The sequence below is a fragment of the Moschus berezovskii genome, chromosome 16, assembly GCF_049115385.1.
Source record: "Moschus berezovskii isolate FMDL1 chromosome 16, NW_MosBer_1.0, whole genome shotgun sequence".
In the NCBI taxonomy this organism is placed as follows: Eukaryota; Metazoa; Chordata; class Mammalia; order Artiodactyla; family Moschidae; genus Moschus; species Moschus berezovskii.
This window is the reverse complement of record NC_142475.1, coordinates 61,716,570-61,732,849: the sequence shown is the minus strand read 5'-3', so window position 1 is coordinate 61,732,849 and position 16,280 is coordinate 61,716,570. Positions and strand designations below refer to the sequence as shown.

The 16,280-nt window shown below is 54.3% G+C and overlaps 1 protein-coding gene across 1 annotated transcript; it reads left to right on the top strand.

The window, feature by feature from the left end:
- The first annotated feature begins 1,147 nt into the window (after positions 1 to 1,147).
- LOC148775257 (gasdermin-A-like) lies at positions 1,148 to 9,985 on the top strand. The gene is made up of 14 exons (XM_088844579.1): positions 1,148 to 1,332; positions 2,423 to 2,481; positions 2,540 to 2,623; positions 3,362 to 3,649; positions 4,137 to 4,323; positions 5,233 to 5,327; positions 6,248 to 6,363; positions 6,753 to 6,904; positions 7,015 to 7,205; positions 7,309 to 7,406; positions 8,034 to 8,223; positions 8,506 to 8,660; positions 8,845 to 9,021; positions 9,574 to 9,985. The coding sequence occupies exons 1-14, from the start codon at positions 1,148 to 1,150 to the stop codon at positions 9,838 to 9,840; spliced, it is 2,244 nt and encodes a 747-aa protein (XP_088700705.1). The 3' UTR covers positions 9,841 to 9,985.
- Positions 9,986 to 16,280: the final 6,295 nt, after the last annotated feature.

Here is a 16,280-nt window from a genome sequence, read left to right as displayed (position 1 = left end):
AAGAGGATGTGATACACCTAAGTGATAGGAAGCCTTGGGGAGAGGTTCTCCAGGAGTATGAAATTGATAAAATACCTGGAATCTGGGTGTAAGAGGAAGAGATTTAAACATTTGACAGAGTTTGGATTTAATTAGATATAGGTCATAAAAAATAGAAAGAAAAGGAAAAAAGGACGAGAAACTATCAAAATCCTCCTGGAAATAAAAAGTAATTACAATTTATTAATAGCTGAGTAGAGTTTACAGAGTCACAGTAACAGTAAAGAACAAAGAGAATTATAACTCCAGAGGAGGGATGGGACTTGTCTGGGTGTAGAGGTAGGGGGGACCTAAATTCTCATTTTCCCTGGTGTAGGTCCATGTTTAATGCCTACAACTGAGCAAGCTATTATTTAAGTGACGACAGATACAAAAGACCACGTCTTGTATTATCTCATTTATATGAAATATCTAGAATAGGCAAATCTATAAAGCACAAAGGTGGTTGGGATGGGGTTCTTGGGGTGGGAGGCAGTGATGAAAATATTCTAAGATTGACTTCAGGGATGGCTCCACAATTCTGTGAATGTACTCATAATCACTGAATTGGACACTGAACTGTGTGTGAATTACATCTCAATACAGTCCTTAAAAAGAGAGAAAAAAACAACAACAAAAAGAGTTCAAAGTTATGTCTCTGGGGAGGAACTGGGGCGGGGGGGTAGGGGGCTGGCAGAGAAGGGGGCATCTGAGGTTTAAAAAAAAATTACAAATCTGGGAACAATTTGATTCTTTAAACTACATGAAAGAAAAACAGCACGTATATTAATATTAGTGTACATCCACGGCACCCTTGTTGAAAGCCGGAGACTCACCCCCGGGGATCAGGGTCCGGGGTCAGAGGGAGAGGTGGGAGACTCCGCGCCCCCCGGGGGCCACGAGCAGGGCTGGAAACCCTGGTGGTCCTGGTGGTCCGGGCGGGCTTCCGAGAGGGCTCCTGCGTGGGGCGCAGCCTGGGGTCAGGACAGTCACCCCGTCACTCGGAGCCTCAGGTAGGGACTGGGGGAGGGGCCGGTACCCGGGTTCTGGGGGCCCCCCTGCCCTCTCTCTGCGCCGCCCTCCCTCCCCGGACCCCTTTTCTTCGGAGAGCCTCTCTCGCAGTCTCCCCATGAGGCCGAGTCCCTGGCTGGGGCGGCCCGTGTCGCGCACACTGTCCCCCCGGGGTCCCCTCAGCGGTCGCGGCCCAAATTCTCAGGTCCCCTCGGGGCCCGACGGCGCCCCTCCGAGCGCTCGGGCAGCGCCCCTGCTGCAGGCCCTGGGCGGGAACGTCTGCAGCCGCCCCGCACGGGCCACGTAGTCACGTTCCTCCCTAAAAATACTAAAATTAGGAGCACTTTTCTGAGAACCCACTCCAGTATTCTTGCCTGGAGAATCCAATGTACAGAGGAGCCTGGTGGGCTACATTAAGTCCATGGGGTTGAAAGAGTCGACAAGACTTCAGTTCAATTCAGTCGCTCAGTCTTGTCCGACTCTTTGCGACTCGGTGGACTGCAGCACGCCAGGCCTCCCTGTCCATCACCAATTCCCAGAGTTTACTCAGACTCATGTCCATTGAGACAGTGATGCCATCCAAACATTTCATCCTCTGTCGTCCCCTTCTCTTCCCACCTTCAATCCTTCCCAGCATCAGGGTCTTTTCCAATGAGTCAGTTCTTTGCATCAGGTGGCCAAAGTATTGGAGTTTCAGCTTCAGCATCAGTCCTTCCAATGAATGTTCAGGACTGATTTTCTTTAGGATGAACTGGTTAGATCTCCTTGCAGTCCCAGGGACTCTCAAGAGCCTTCTCCAAAACCACAGTTAAAAAGCATCAATTTTTCCACTGCTCAGCTTTCTTTATAGTCCAACTCTCACATACATACATGGCTACTGGAAAACCCAAAGCTTTGAGTAGATGGACCTTTGTTGGCAAAATATGTCTCTGCTTTTTAATATGCTGTCTAGTTCTTTCCTGGAGAATCCCTTCCATCTATGGGGTCACACAGAGTCGGACACGACTGAAGTGACTTAGCAGCAGCAGCAGCAGGTTGGTCATAACTTTTCTTCCAAGCAGTAAGCGTCTTTTCATTTCATAGCAACTGAGATGCTGCCTCCCAGACTCAAGAGTCCTTAACACTCCCACCAAAAAAAAAAAAAACACTAAAATTACCATTTAAGACTGTATTGGCCCACTCCCAACCATTTGTTACATTTCTCTTTGATCTTAAGTGTATTCATATATAGACAAATATTCTCATATTAAGTATTATGACATTCTTTGAGAGTTAAAATTTTCTTTCTTCTGATTTTAAATAAATTAAAATATTTTTGTGGGGCCCTGGGCACCATGCCTAGTGGAAGAGTCAGCCCCTCGCTTCCCTCCACCCCTTACACTCTCTCCCCCAGACCCCAGCAGGGGACAAATCTGTCCTCTTGGTTGGAGCCCACAGTCATGTCCTTTGGATGTAGTTATAAGCTCTTCAAGTCTCCCGTTTCCACTCGGTTGTGCTCCCGGCTGTTCAGGTGCTCCTCCTGAAACTCACACGCTGGTGTGCAATGTTGCTGTCCTGCTTAGGAGCCCTCTGTGGTTCCCCGGTGCCCTCCAAGGTGAGGTGCCCACTGCCATAGCAAGTGCTATCAAAGGCTGAACAAAACGCTGCTGCCCCCACCCGCTCACCCCCCAACCATCCCCCACCCCAGCTTTGGACCCTGCCTGGGACCCTCCCAACTAGGAGGCTGGGCCAGACCCCCGAGGGGACAGCTTATCAACATGTGCCAGCACTGTTCTAAGTGCTTTACAAGCAGCTCGTTAGTCCTGGTTGCAATCCCCAAGAGGAAGTATTGTTATAGATAATAATAACCTATAAATATGGGCTTCCCTGGTGGTTCATATGTTAGAGAATCTGCCTCCAATGTGGAAGATCTGGGTTCAATCCCTGGGCGGAGAAGATCCCCTGGAGGAGGGCATGGCAACCCACTCCAGTATTCTTGCCCGGGAAATTCCCACCGACAAAGGAGAGTCTGGTGGGATACAGTCTATGGGGTCGCAAAGAGTTGGACACACCGAGCGATAAGCACAGCACACACAAATATTTTATGTAAATATGTATATACTTCTACCTAACAAGGCTCAGAGCCACCTACCCAAGGGAACAGCTGTTCAGACTGAGGCATCCTTGGTCCTGGAGTTTCTCGGGGTCCCGTGCAGGCAGGTGGGGGGGTGATTGGAAGGATGGTTCCAGGGGGTTTTGACCACCTGTGATTTCTACCTACATGCTGACTTGAGCACCCAGGTATGGGGGTGGGGGCCCTCTGCTCAGGGCACCCCCCTCCTCACTGTGTTAGAAGCTCAACCAGCTGACAGCTTCACCAGGGCCCCCACACCCACAGCCCTGGGAGACACCCGCCCTTCTCACCCCTCAAGGAACCTGTCATCGTTCTTCTCGAGGGACAGCAAGAGCCTGGTCAGAGAGCTGGGCCAGAAGGGCGACAGCCTGGCCAGCACCCTGCGCCTGCGCCCCTTCTGCCTGGTGAGGAAGAAACACAGATGCCCCCTTTGGCCTAGGGACACCCCCTTCGTCTCCACGGACTTCTCCCTTGTGGACGCCCTAGAGCCCGGCTCCCCCATCCCAGGTACCTCCCAGTGGGGCTGGCAGCTGGCAGAGTGGAGGGGACCACGGTGCTGCTTGATAAAGGGTCCACCTGGGGGAGAAAGCTGACACCCCCTCCACCCAGGCACATGCCAGGGACACCCCCAGGCAGCACGTGCCTGCCGTGTGGAGAAGGGCGCACCTTTTCCTCCCTCCTGTCCCGGCTCTCTGATGAGTGATCATCATCATCACTTTAATCGCCGTAATGGCTGACAGGCACCAAGTGCTTGCTGGGTGGCAGGGACCCTGTTGGCAATTTCTTCGGTAAATGCTGGCCACCACTCTTGGAGGGAAAACTCTGTCATTCTTCCGCCCCTTTTAGAGATGGGGAAACTGAGGCTCCAGGAGTCGAGGGCTTCTTGCCCTGGGGTCACACCGAGCCAGTAAGAGGTGGAGGCCAAACTGGGGCCTGAGGCAGAGGTCTAGTCCCCCCATGCCCCTGGCCCGCACCTGGACCCCTCTCCCCACAGAGCTGAGCTGCAGCGAACCCATCTGCTTCCAGGAGGCAGTGGCGGGAGCCGTGACAGGGGGTGTGAGCCTGGGCACCGGGCAGCAGGGGAAGGCAACAGGCAGTGGCGCAGTGAGCCGCAGCTCCATGCTGGCTGTGTGGATGCTCAGGGTGCCCCCCTACACCTGGGAGACTCTGGTGGAGGAGAGGTGGGAACATCAGCCAGGCGAGCTGGGCTCTGCTCTCCGTGGGCCCAGGCCCCCGGGGCCGGGGGGCAGGAGGGAAAAGCCCCAAGGTCCCAGCCACTTGAGCGCCTGGAAAGAAGCCTTCTGAAGAGTAGCTTAGGATGGGGGCAGTCCACTATTAGCAGCAAACCCAGGGGCAGGAACCCCCCCCCGGGGAAGAGAGAGTGGGCAGTGAGAGGGACTCGTGTTAAGTCAGAGATTTCAAACCCCTGGTTGTTTTTAAGGCCAGAAAAAGAAAAAGAAGTGCGGTAGCTGCCAAGGGTGAGGCAACAGGTGCGCTCCGTGGCACCAGTTTGTTGGTTTTTTGTTTTTTTTTTTTTTGAGAGAAGCTAAAACTGGGGTTTTGGTAACTCAGTCAGTAAAGAATCTGCTCGCAATGCAGGAGACTGCAATTCGACCCCTGGGTCAAGAAGATCCTCTGGAGAAGGAAATCATCGCAACCGAATTCAGTATTTCTTGCCTGTGAAATTCCATGGACAGAGGAGCCTGGCAGGCAACAGTCCAGGGGGTTGCAAGAGTTAGACACAACTGAATGACTACATCACCACTACTACCAATTTTAATATTATCTCAAAATTTTTAAACACCACATGTAACATACGCCTTTTGCTCAATTTAGTGGGCAAGAAGACCAGTGGCAGCCTCGGGGCTGGTCATTTCAAGTCTTGCAGGAGACAGATATCTCAGGTGGCGGATGTTTCCAACCACCGCCACCTGACCTTGAATTCCAGTCCTGAGTACAGGCCAGGCTCCCCCGCCCATATCAGCACAGAGTCCAGGCTGCCCACCGCGCAAGGCCCCAGAGCGGGGGAGCCCTGGAGAGCACCCCCCAAGCTCTGTCTCTTCTCCTGCTCCCAACAGCACCCCCGGCAGGAAACTGAGGACTCCGAGACCCTCGTTCCTCCAGGAGTTGCAGAGCCGGAAGGAGAAGGAGAGCCTGTACGAGGTGACCGAGGCCATGGAGGCCTGTAAAATGTGAAACGCCACGTTTCAGAGCCGAGCAGAGGGAGCTGTCTCTCCTCTGGGCCACGTCCAGGTGCAGGGGGGTATCCTGGGGGCGCAAATGTGGTATGCTTGGTGCTAAAAGCCACCAAGGAGCCCACCCCTCACTCCTGGCAAACCACCCCATCTCATCCAGGAGTGTGGAATCCCTGGGCGCTTGTGTTAACTGCACTTTAGAATCACCTGGAGAGGTGTCTTGTTGGTTTTTGACTTTTTAAAAATACCAGTTCACACACACACACAGAGTTTTCACTGGTGTGGACGAGGACCCAGTTGCTGGTGTTCTGACTCTCCCGGGTGAGTCTTACCTGCTGCTGAGGAGCAGTATCGCAGTGCAGGGGGTTTTGCATCAACTTTGAAATTGGGTGTGTCTGGGTGCGAACCCCAGCTCTGCCCCTGCCTGGCTGGCTGTGTGGCCTTGGGCAAGTCACTTGGCCCTCTGAGCTTGACTTCTCTGGTCCACGAAGCTGGGCTGGAATCAGGGTGAGACTCTGCAGCGATGTGAGAAGAGTGCCCGGGACGTGCCAAGGACAGGGACCGACAGGCAGGGTTCCTTCGACCTGCCTTCAAGACCCAGACCTGCTCCTCACCAGCTCCATTCTTAGGCCATGCAGCGTCCATGGGCTGCCTCTGGTCCCCACTGTGATGGGGAGGCGGGGCCTCACTAGCATTCTAGGGCTCGGGGGGATCTCGACTCCCACAGATCGAGTTGCACCCATGGGCCCCACCGCTCACCATCCCCATGAGGGCAGGGGGGCCGGTCGCCTGGGGGTCAGTTTCCAGGCCACCACACTGAATACTGTCCGGGAGCTCGGAGGTGGTACAGAATGGTCTCCATGGTCTCGTCTCATCCGTTCCCCAGGATAGTTCTCTTGATTCGCGGCAGCACTTCTCCGGTGGGATCCAGTGCTGACGGTAGCGCCACTGGCCCCAACTCGGGAGTCCCAGCTTCCGGAGAGCCCCCTCTGTCAGCTGCCTACTGACAGAGGACGACCCATGGAGGTTCTCGAACTGCCACGCCCCAGGCTTCCAGCTCAGCCCTTCCTGAAGTGAACCCTCCAAACTCTGGACAACACTTAGTGAGGCAAAAGAAAACTCATTTCTTTGCAGTGGGACCTTGGAGCGCTTTTGCCATGCCACCGTGTATTGCTTTGACCCCAGAAAGCCTTGGGATTTTTGGAAATGTCTCACGTGCAACATATTTTGCAGAGTGCCTTCCTGCTGTGCCCGAGTGACCCCTGCCTCTGCACCTTCCTCATCTCCAACCTCAGCAGCCCCTGGTCATCAGGTTGGCCTCCTGCAGCCCCTCCCCCTGTGCCTGCCATCCCCCGCTCCTGTCTAGCCCTGAGACCCCTTCCTGCAGGTCCTAGAATCTCCCTGCCCCCTCCCAGCTGCAGGGTCAAGGCACCATGGCCAAGGAGAAGGCAGTGGGCATCCCACAGGGCACTGTCTTGGCCTACAGGGTGCTGCAGCTGGTGATGGAGGAGGATCGCTGGGGCACGTGGAGGGTGGAGGAGCTGGTGGAGGGCGGTGCGGCTGCCAAGTAAGGGGCAGGAAGAGGGAGAGGGAGGCTGTTTCCTCGTGGGCCTGAGCACTCAGGTGCCTTTCATAGTGGGCTTCCAGGCCAGATCTCAGGGAGGTCTCACCCCCCAGCCTGTTCCCAGCTTGCCCCGGGGGTGGGGATGGGGCCAGGGCATTGGACCTGAGGAAAGGAGAGACAAGAGAATCATGTGGACCAGGGGTGGGCCTGCTCATCGGTGGTCCAGGGACTCTTCTCTACCCCTGCTCCCACGCAGCTGTTCTGTACCTGCCCGAAGGGAAGCTCTGTAGAAATGCCAGTGGAGGTGAGTGATCCCTGCCAGGAGCTCAGGAACCCAGCCAGAAATCACCGCCTCTCCAGAGAAGGCCCTGACCCTGTCATCAGGGCCCCCCTCCTGCCCCACTCAGTCAACCCGTGTCACTCAGGGGCAGGGAAGGCCCTGTGTCCTCTCCCCGGGGGGATGGAGATACGCTCAAAACCCCAGGACCAGGCTGTGAGCAGGACGGTGAGCTCATAGGCTGGCTCCAGCCTTGGTCTCCCCACCATACAAGGGGAGGTCTGGGCTTTCTTCACAGGTTAGGAAGATCGGTAGTGATGTCTGGGCAGCGTTGGGTACCTGGAAGGCTCTCCAGAGGCAGCCTGTATGGTTAACAAAACAGGAGGCAGAAGGCAGGGCCCTCTGGCCACCCTGCCAGAGCACCCACTCACCCACCCGCCTCTGCAGGGGCGCGGAGACCCTGAGAAGCCCTGCCTTAGCCATCCCAGAGGGGCGATGGGGTGGAGAGGGCCTCAGTCCAGGGGTCCGAGGAATAGACAGAGCGGGGCAGAGAAGAGGCCTCTCCTTGAGCTGAAGCATCAGCCCTGGCAGGGTAAGTGACTCAGGAGGAAGAGAGGGACGTGGTGGAAGGCGGAAGGTGAGGATACGCCCCGGGGTGTGCAGTGCCTGGCATGCAGTAGGTGCTCAGAACATGCTGAGTGCCTATGGTGTACCAGGGAAGGCAGGAGGGGTGGGCACAGAAAGGCGCGCTCTGCCTGATCCGGAGCTTCCCCGGGGCTGAGTAGGGCGGGGCTGGCGCCAGGCAGGAGCCTGGGCACAGGACGCAGCGGTGCCAACACCTCCCCCCACAGGCAGGGCCCCCGGCGAGGAGCCCGGCTTCCAGGGCTGAGGAGGCAGGCGGGGGCTCAGCTGGAGGCCCTGGCCAGGCTGCCCCAGGAGCCAGGGCTCTCCCTGCTGGGCGCCCTCCAGGAGCTGCTCCAGAGCCCCCGGGGCCTTCAGGAGCGCGAAGGCAGAGTGAGGGGCCCGTGGTCAGAGCAGGGAGGGGGCGGGGGCTAAGCGGCAGGAGCCAGAGGTGCTCTGGGTCCTGACGGCCTCCAGGGGTCCCTGCTGGCTGCGCACCCCCGGTTGTGCGAGGCTCTTCCTGGAGCCCAAGGAGGGACCGTGGTCCAGCGCTGCTGAACCCAGGCTCGTCCCAGCCTCCCTGGCACCGTGAGGGGCTGGGGCACCAGGGCGTGGGGACGGGAGCTTGGGCGGCAGGGTGCATGGGCGGAGGACAGACAGGGACCCAGGTTGCCTCTCCTCGCTCTTCCTCCCCGGCCCCCTGCAGCAACGGACACCGGGGTGCCGGGTCCTAAGCACCCTCCGGAACCCCTCGGGTGGTCTGTCGCCCTCGAAAAGGGCCCGCTAGGGCTGGAGGAGGGGCCGGGTTCTCGTGCTGGCTCGGCAGGGGGATCCCGGGCCAGTCTCGCCAATCTCCGGTCAGTAACCACCTCACAAAGCCACCAGATCCAGCGGTGAGCTACTACACACGACCTCTCTTGGTCAGTGAAGCCCCCCCCCCCGCACACTCTCGACGGATTGTGATTTAGGAAAACTGAGGGCCATGGAGCGGTCTTACTGAAGGCCATGCAGCACTTCCAGGGCAGACACAGATCCCACCTTCTAGAACCTCCTGGGGAAAGATGGCCCCAGAGATCCCGGGTGGGGCATGTCTCCACCTCAGGGCTCCAGTATCCCAGCCTGTCCTCCTGGGAGCCGCCTCCCTGCAGCGCTGACTGCCACCCAACACTGCCTGCTGACCCGGTGCTTGCAGAGAGGGATCCTGCCCCTGCAGCTGGTGAGAGCCTGGGGAGGGGGCGTGGGGGGTGCGCTGGGCTCTGACCCCTGTGGATCCAGACCACCACGGCAGCCACACACAGGCTCATTCAGGGGTTAGGCTGGGTCCTGCTCGGGCCTGAGAACACAGGCTGGTCAAGTGGAGACTCCAACAGGTGATCGCAGACAGTGCCTGGAACAGGAGATGCCCTGGGTCTTGTGTAGCTTATGTTGGCAGCTGTTGGGGCCGAGGGGTATTTCCGAAAGGGGGCCCCTCCACGCAATTCAGGGATTAATGAATGAAGAGATGGGGTGGGTTTTCAGGCAGAACAGTGTATGCAGGGGCTGGGAGCCCTGGGAGTGCTGGAAACCAAGGCCCCAGGCAGCACAGGGAAGGGCGTGTTTGGGGGTCACGGTCCTTGGAGCCCCAGCTCTGCAGGGGGCAAGGCCCCAGGCTCTCAGGTGTGGTGGCGGGGGGGCGGGGCAGTGATCAGAGGCCCCAGGCACCCACCCTCAGGGCGGGTCCCACTGCGTCCAGCCTTGGGAGACCTGTGTGTTCCTCCCGGGTGATTCCTGGCAGGTGGCGAGCATTTTAGAGCAGAACTACAACCAGTTGGAAGACACAGGCTTCTCGCTGCCCCTGGAAGTCCTCTCTTGGCTGCAGCGTGAGCATACGGCCCTCACCCAGAGCCTGGTGAAGAGCTGTGGGCTGGAGCTGCGGGGCCCTGGCCACCCAGTCACCTGGGACCCTGAGGCGGTGCCGCAGCTGCCTGCTCTTCACGTGTCCCTCATGGGGCTGCAGCTGCTGGCCGAGCCCAGCCCCACGGCCCTCCAGACCGATGCCTGAGGAAGGTTCTCTGTGCTCCCCGAGGGGCCCTGCTGCCGTGACTCCAGGGAATGGCTGGCCCGGAGCCTCCACGCAGGTGGCCCCCGGTGATGATGGGGCTCTGCTGGCTCAGCTCACACCCTCTCTCCTTCTCAGGACCAGCCCCCAGACCTCAGTCGCCCATCCAGATCGGGGACAGAAGGGCCCCAGTTAGGCTGGAGTCCTACCTTGGATCAGGATTCTTCCAGGAGGGCCTGTAGAGGCTGGTTCCAGAACTCTCTCCCCATCGCCGAAGTTGGGTAGCTTTGGGCATATCCTGCCCTCTTTGCGCTTCTTTCTCCTGTAAAATCACCCCCCATGAAATGGGGTGATCAGAATTCCTAGCTCGTAGGACTGTAGTGAAAATTATAAAGGTTGTAAATAAACTGTTTGGCACAGTGCCTGGGTGTCGGCTGTTACTGTGCCATGTCATTGTTGAGAATGGGGTCGCTGTTGTGGAAGAAGCTGCCCAACCTGTCTCCAGATTCAGAGGACTTGGCCAGCCTCCCCTTCATTTCAGCACCCTGCCACTCTCCTTCAGCCTGTTTCCCCACCTGTGAAATGAGCACAGTGGGTCAAACTGCTCCGTTGTCACCCAACGGCTCTGTTTGGGGATTTCACTATGGAGCACGGTGCAGGCTAAGGGCTGTGAGTGTGTGTGCAGTGGGCAGTGTGGGTGTGCACACGTGTGTGTCAGGCTGTTCACGGGGAGCAGAGGAAGAGCCTGAGGCCAGGACCAGGTCTCCCCACTCCCAGCTCCATGCTTTTCCTAGCAGAGCCCACCCAGACGGAAATGAGTAAGCGCTCAGAGGCAGAGCGATCACTCAGCAGGATCACTTGATATATTCTCTTCTACCGATGAAACTTGACTGACAGTCAAAACAGTGGTCACTGTAAAAAAAAAAAAAAGTTCAGAAAGGAATGAAGAACATTTTAATCTCCTTAATACCACTTCTCAGAAATAACCAATATTGACATTCTGATGTTTATCCTTTCAGTATTTTTCCCATCACTCGTATAAATTATCTTGCAGAAAAATTCAGTAACTTAGTTTTATACACTTACTTTTAAAAAAATGTAGCATATTGCGTGCCATTCATTGGAAGGACTGATGCTTAAGCTGAAACTCCAATACTTTGGCCACCTCCTGCGAAGAGTTGACTCACAGGAAAAGACTCTGATGCTGGGAAGGATTGGGGGCAGGAGGAGAAGGGGACGACAGAGAATGAGATGGCTGGATGGCACCACCTACTCGATGGACATGAATTTAAGTGAACTCCGGGAGTTGGTGATGGACAGGGAGGCTTGGCGTGCTGTGATTCATGGGGTCACAAAGAGTCGGTCACGACTGAGCGACTGAACTGAACTGAACTGAACTGAAACAGTCTCTGTAACCTGAGAAGTGAGACTTCAGGCAAGAGGATGTTCACAGACCTCACACCAATCCCTGGAAGGCCCTCCTCTGGAACCAATGCACCAATGTCACACTTTCACATTTGCGCGTCCTCAGTTCTGTCTGGAGAGTGGACAGGGGCTCCTCCTTGTGGGGAACACAGGAACACACACACTTTCCACTCTGCGTTGCCGGGATCATCCAGCCCACCAAATAAATCAAGCCTCTTGTTTTGCATCGTTGCGCTATGGGCTCAGGAGAGGCCCACGTTTTAATAAGTTAATGAGCCACAAGTAATTTAAAAGGGATTAATGTTTAACTCATGTGTGTCTTCAAGGACATGAAATGAGTCCATATACATGATCTTCATGAAAATTCTTTCTTTCCCTCTCTGAACTTCATCACACAAACTGGCCAGTCCTCTCCTCCAGCAAAAGTCTTCCCTGTTGCAGGGGAGGGAACAGACGTCCAGTGGCAATGAAAGGCTTCTCTCTTGTGTTCTGGAGAGCACATAATATTCTTCCATAATTTTATGTCTTTAAGTTAAACTTTCTTGAAAAGCAGCTTTTGCCTCAAATGAGAGGTGGTCATAAATGAATCCACATTGTACTAATTAAATCAAACGGGTTCTATTGGAGAAAGTGAGGATTCTGTCATCAAAGCTGGAGAAAAATATGTTGAGCAAGAGCTCTGAGGCCAGTAGATTTCGACTGAAAATTGGCCCTATCAGTAGCTGTGTGACCTCAGGCAAGTTTCTTCACCTCTCTGAACATGTCTTCTCATGTTTGCGCCCCTTGAATAGCAAGCTTACATACGGTGGTTTCCTCCCTTTGGAGGACCACTAGTGAGCCCACCCACCGGCCCTCACAGGATGATTCTTGTCTGAACTCTCCTTTCAGCAGCTAAGTCCGGGGCTCCAGGAGCTGTTAGCTTGGGGCCGGCCACAGAGCTGGGACAGGTGAGCTGCCCGCGGCCCCGGGGGTCTGGGCACAGGCGCCTCAACTGCCTTTGACCCCTGGGAGCAGCTCTCCCCTCTCAGGACCCCAGAAGCCAGTGTTGCCTCAACAGCTACTCCAGGACTGAGGTGGGACCACAGAGATTGACTTTTACAGATGGGGAAAGTGGGGCCCAGGGAAGTCATAAAGCAAGAGAGGGGCAGAAAGGGATCAAACTGCAGAGTGGAGACTCCCCTACACAGACTGTCCTGTGGTCCACCCTCCACAGCCCTACCCTTCCGCCCAGCCTCTCACAGCCAAATGCTCCCTGGAGGATCCCCCCGCCCTGCCACCACCACCAGACCAACGGATGCCAGGTGCTCGCGGCAGGAGCGCTGCCTGAAGCCAGGAGCCAGTGCCTCCAGGACCTAGACTCCACCCCTCACTCTGCAGGGCACGCTCCTGGCCCCCAGCCCCCAGGTGCTCAGGCCCCAGGCCAGGATGGCCCTGGACTCTTCTCCCACACCCCCACATCCGGTCTGTGGAGGTCCCAGGGGGCTCCGCCTTCAAAACATATCCCGGCTCTGGCCCCTGCTCACCGCGTCCACTCAAGGACCCGCCATCACTTCTGCCTTGGTTACTGCAATGGCTCACCTGGCCTCCCTGCCTGTTCCTGCTCACCTCATTCTGTCCCTGGCACAGCAGTTGGACTGAGCCATATCAAATACATCAGATCCAGTCACTCCTTCACTGAGCTTTCTGATGACTAGACCAAAGCCAGCCTTCCGGTGGCCTCTACAGCTCTGTCCTCCCCACTGGCTGCCTCTGTTTCCCCATATACCCTCTTCTTAAACGCAGAAAACTACTGCTGTCCTCCACAAATGCCCCACCCGGCACCCATCTTCAGTCCTAGGACACTGTCTAGGTGGGCTGTGAACAGGTACTAAAGTTTCTGACACCAGAATGTGCTGTGAGCACTGCTGGAATTACCACTAGATCAGAGCACTGTGTTTAAAATAATTATGCTGCTAGTTTTGGTTTCAAATAAGCAGTTAATCGCCTGCCCAGTTAAATAAATGGCACTAGTTCACAGTAAGTTTCAGTAATCTTGCCTGGAGAATCCCATGGACAGAGGATCCTGGCAGGTTACATACAGTCTATGCGGTTGCAAGAGTCGGGCACGACTGAGTGACTAAGCACACACACACAGTAAATTCTGGCTTCCCAGGTGGTGCTAGTGGTAAAGAATCTGCCTGCCAGTGCAGGAGACCTGAGACGTGGGCTTAATCCTTGCATCTAGAAGATGCCCTGGAGGAAATGGCAACCAATAATCCTGCCTGGAGAATTCCATGGACAGAGGAGCCTGGCGGGCTGCAGTCCATAGGGTTGGACACGACTGAAGCGACTTAGCACTAGGACACAGCACCTCAGTAAGTTACTATTAATCAGTTATAGAATCTCTAAAGGATCATTAAAATTGGGCATCTTTGCCCAATAATACTCTCCCCTAGACTGAGCTAAGTAGTCAGAACTGGTGCTGGGGACAACTCTGGGGTAAGTGGAGAACCATACACGTTCATGGACATGCCACCTGAAACAGGCTACGATACAAACATCACGATTGTCGTAACGAGACTGGCAGGTGGCATCCTGGTGCACATGGACAGTGCAGCACCAGCAAGCACAACCCCCAGGGCTACAGTAGAGGGGTAGGTATTTCAAGCATTCCACCTCATAAACACGGACACACGAGGCTCAGCCAAAGTTATAAGTTTTAAACGCAGCTGCACCACCTCGGAAGTCTGCGTTGTAACTGTTCACACGAATGCAGCATTTGGCAGACAGTATAGATAAGACATGGAATCAAATGTTGACATGGAAGCAAATGTTGGAGATACTGTATGACATGGAATCAAATGTTGGAGATACTGTCTCCATTCTCATTTTACTGACTAGGAAGATAGAAAAAAAGCAATGTGGCTGGGGTTTCCTGAGTTTTAATCTACAGATCTTTCCACTGCCATCTTCTAGGATCACCATGTTAAGACTGTGAAACATGTGAAATAAGGGATAATTTCGTAAGAATTTATGGAGTAGCAATTAGTGCCATCTCAAATGGAATCAGTATGTCATTTCAACTTCAAAGACCTGGATTTGAGCACAAATGCCTTAAGTCTAAAATACTTGGAGTAATCTTAAAATAGTCCAGCATGCTTCTTAATCCAAATCGCTAGTGGGAAAACAGCCAAGTGAAAAGTTCTACTCATCCAGACATAGGTTGAGGGTTGCAGAAACAGTATGAAAAACACATCAGGAAGGGTGTTGCTGGTGTAAGACATGAAGCCACACTTTATCCCATGAAGGAAGAGGCACCAGTGCCGGGGTACTGGATGAGTAAAGCGATACCAACCAGGCTGTGTTTTAGAGGTGGAGGGGGTAAAAGAGTGGTAGGAGATTCACCTGCACAGAGTGGAGTCACACCTCCCTCCAGCACACCGGGCAGACTGATTATAAAATCCTGGTCCTCTTTGCTGATGAGCCCATGGCCAGTCCTACAATCCTTCATTCTGAGGATAGACATGAATAGAGATCAGACTCGGCAGACCTTCTTACTATCTGAATGGTGACTACTAACCAAACTAAACCTACTTTCTGGAAGCAGAGATGGCTCCTATGCAGCACCGTGCTTCCAACACACGGAAGCTGTTGTTCCATGGTTCCAACAACCTCAACTTCTTCAGGTTCTCAAAGACATCTGTTCTTGGAACTAGAGATCAGTCAACTTTCTGAGGGCCATATGGCCTGTCACAAGAATTCCATTCTGCTGTTGTAATGCAAAAGCAGCCAAAAGTAACATGTAAACAAATGAGTGAGGCTGTGTTCCACTAACATTTATGGAAACTGGAATTTGAATGTCATGTATTTTACACATGCCACAAAATATAGTTTTGACTTCTACCAAACTTTTAAAAATGGAAAAACTATTCTTAGTTCATAGGCTGTACAGAAATAGGTGGCAGGGGGACTGGCTTGCAGAGGAGTTTGCTGAGGCCTGGTCAGAGGTTGAGAGAAACTTCCACTTGTTCTCTGATGTGGAGACCACAAACTGCATTAACTGCAAAGGCCACAGCAGTATTAATGTTACCTATTTCAGCCACGAAATGTTTTAATTTATATCCATTCAGTTACACTTGGCACCTCCTTAGATCTAGGTACTGGGAAAAATCCTTGGGATGCTGAAGGGACATCAGACGAGGCTCTTAAGTTTTCACGGGATGAGGGAAGTGGTCCGGTGAGACGGCAGCAGTGTTGGATGAGACACTTGTATGAGAGTCTTAGGGCTGCCATGACTAACTAGCCTCAACTGTGTAGTTTAAAACAAGACGTTTATTCTCTCCCAGTCCTGGAGGTCGAAATTCTGAAGCCAAGGTGTCAGCAGGGTTGGTTTCTTTGGCAAGGCTCTCTGGGAGAAAGTTCCCCAGCTTCTGGTGCTGCCGGTGACTCTGGGCCCTCAGTTTGCAGACACACGGCTCCCTCCACTCACACCTCCATCTTCACACGGCCTCTGCTATGTCCGGTTCCCCTTTTTTGCCTCTTATATTGGGTTTAGGACCCCATGTAATCCAGGATGGTTTTATCTCCAGATCCTTGACTTAATGTCAGTCGCAAATAACTTTTTTTCCAAATGACAGAGCATCTCCAGGTTCCAGGTGGACTTACCTTCGGGGAAGGGTGACTATTTAACCTTCTCTTCTGTTCTGTCGCTTAGTCGTGTCCGACTCTTTGTGACCCCGTGGACTGTAGCCTACCAGGCTTCTCCATCCATGGGATTCTCCAGGCAAGAATACTGGAGTGGGTTACCATTTCCTTCTCCAGGGGATCTTCCCGACCCAGGGATCGAACCCGGGTCTCCCGCATTGGAGGCAGACGCGTTAACCTCTGAGCCACCAGGGAAGCCCTATTTAACCTAACATCCTTTTTATTGGAAGGTGGCTTGGGTTATCCCCAAGGCTTTGTCGGACACAAGCGGATCCTCCAAAGATGAGAGCTGCTATTCCGTAGATGAACGTGAGGGAAGAAGGGGATGACAGGCC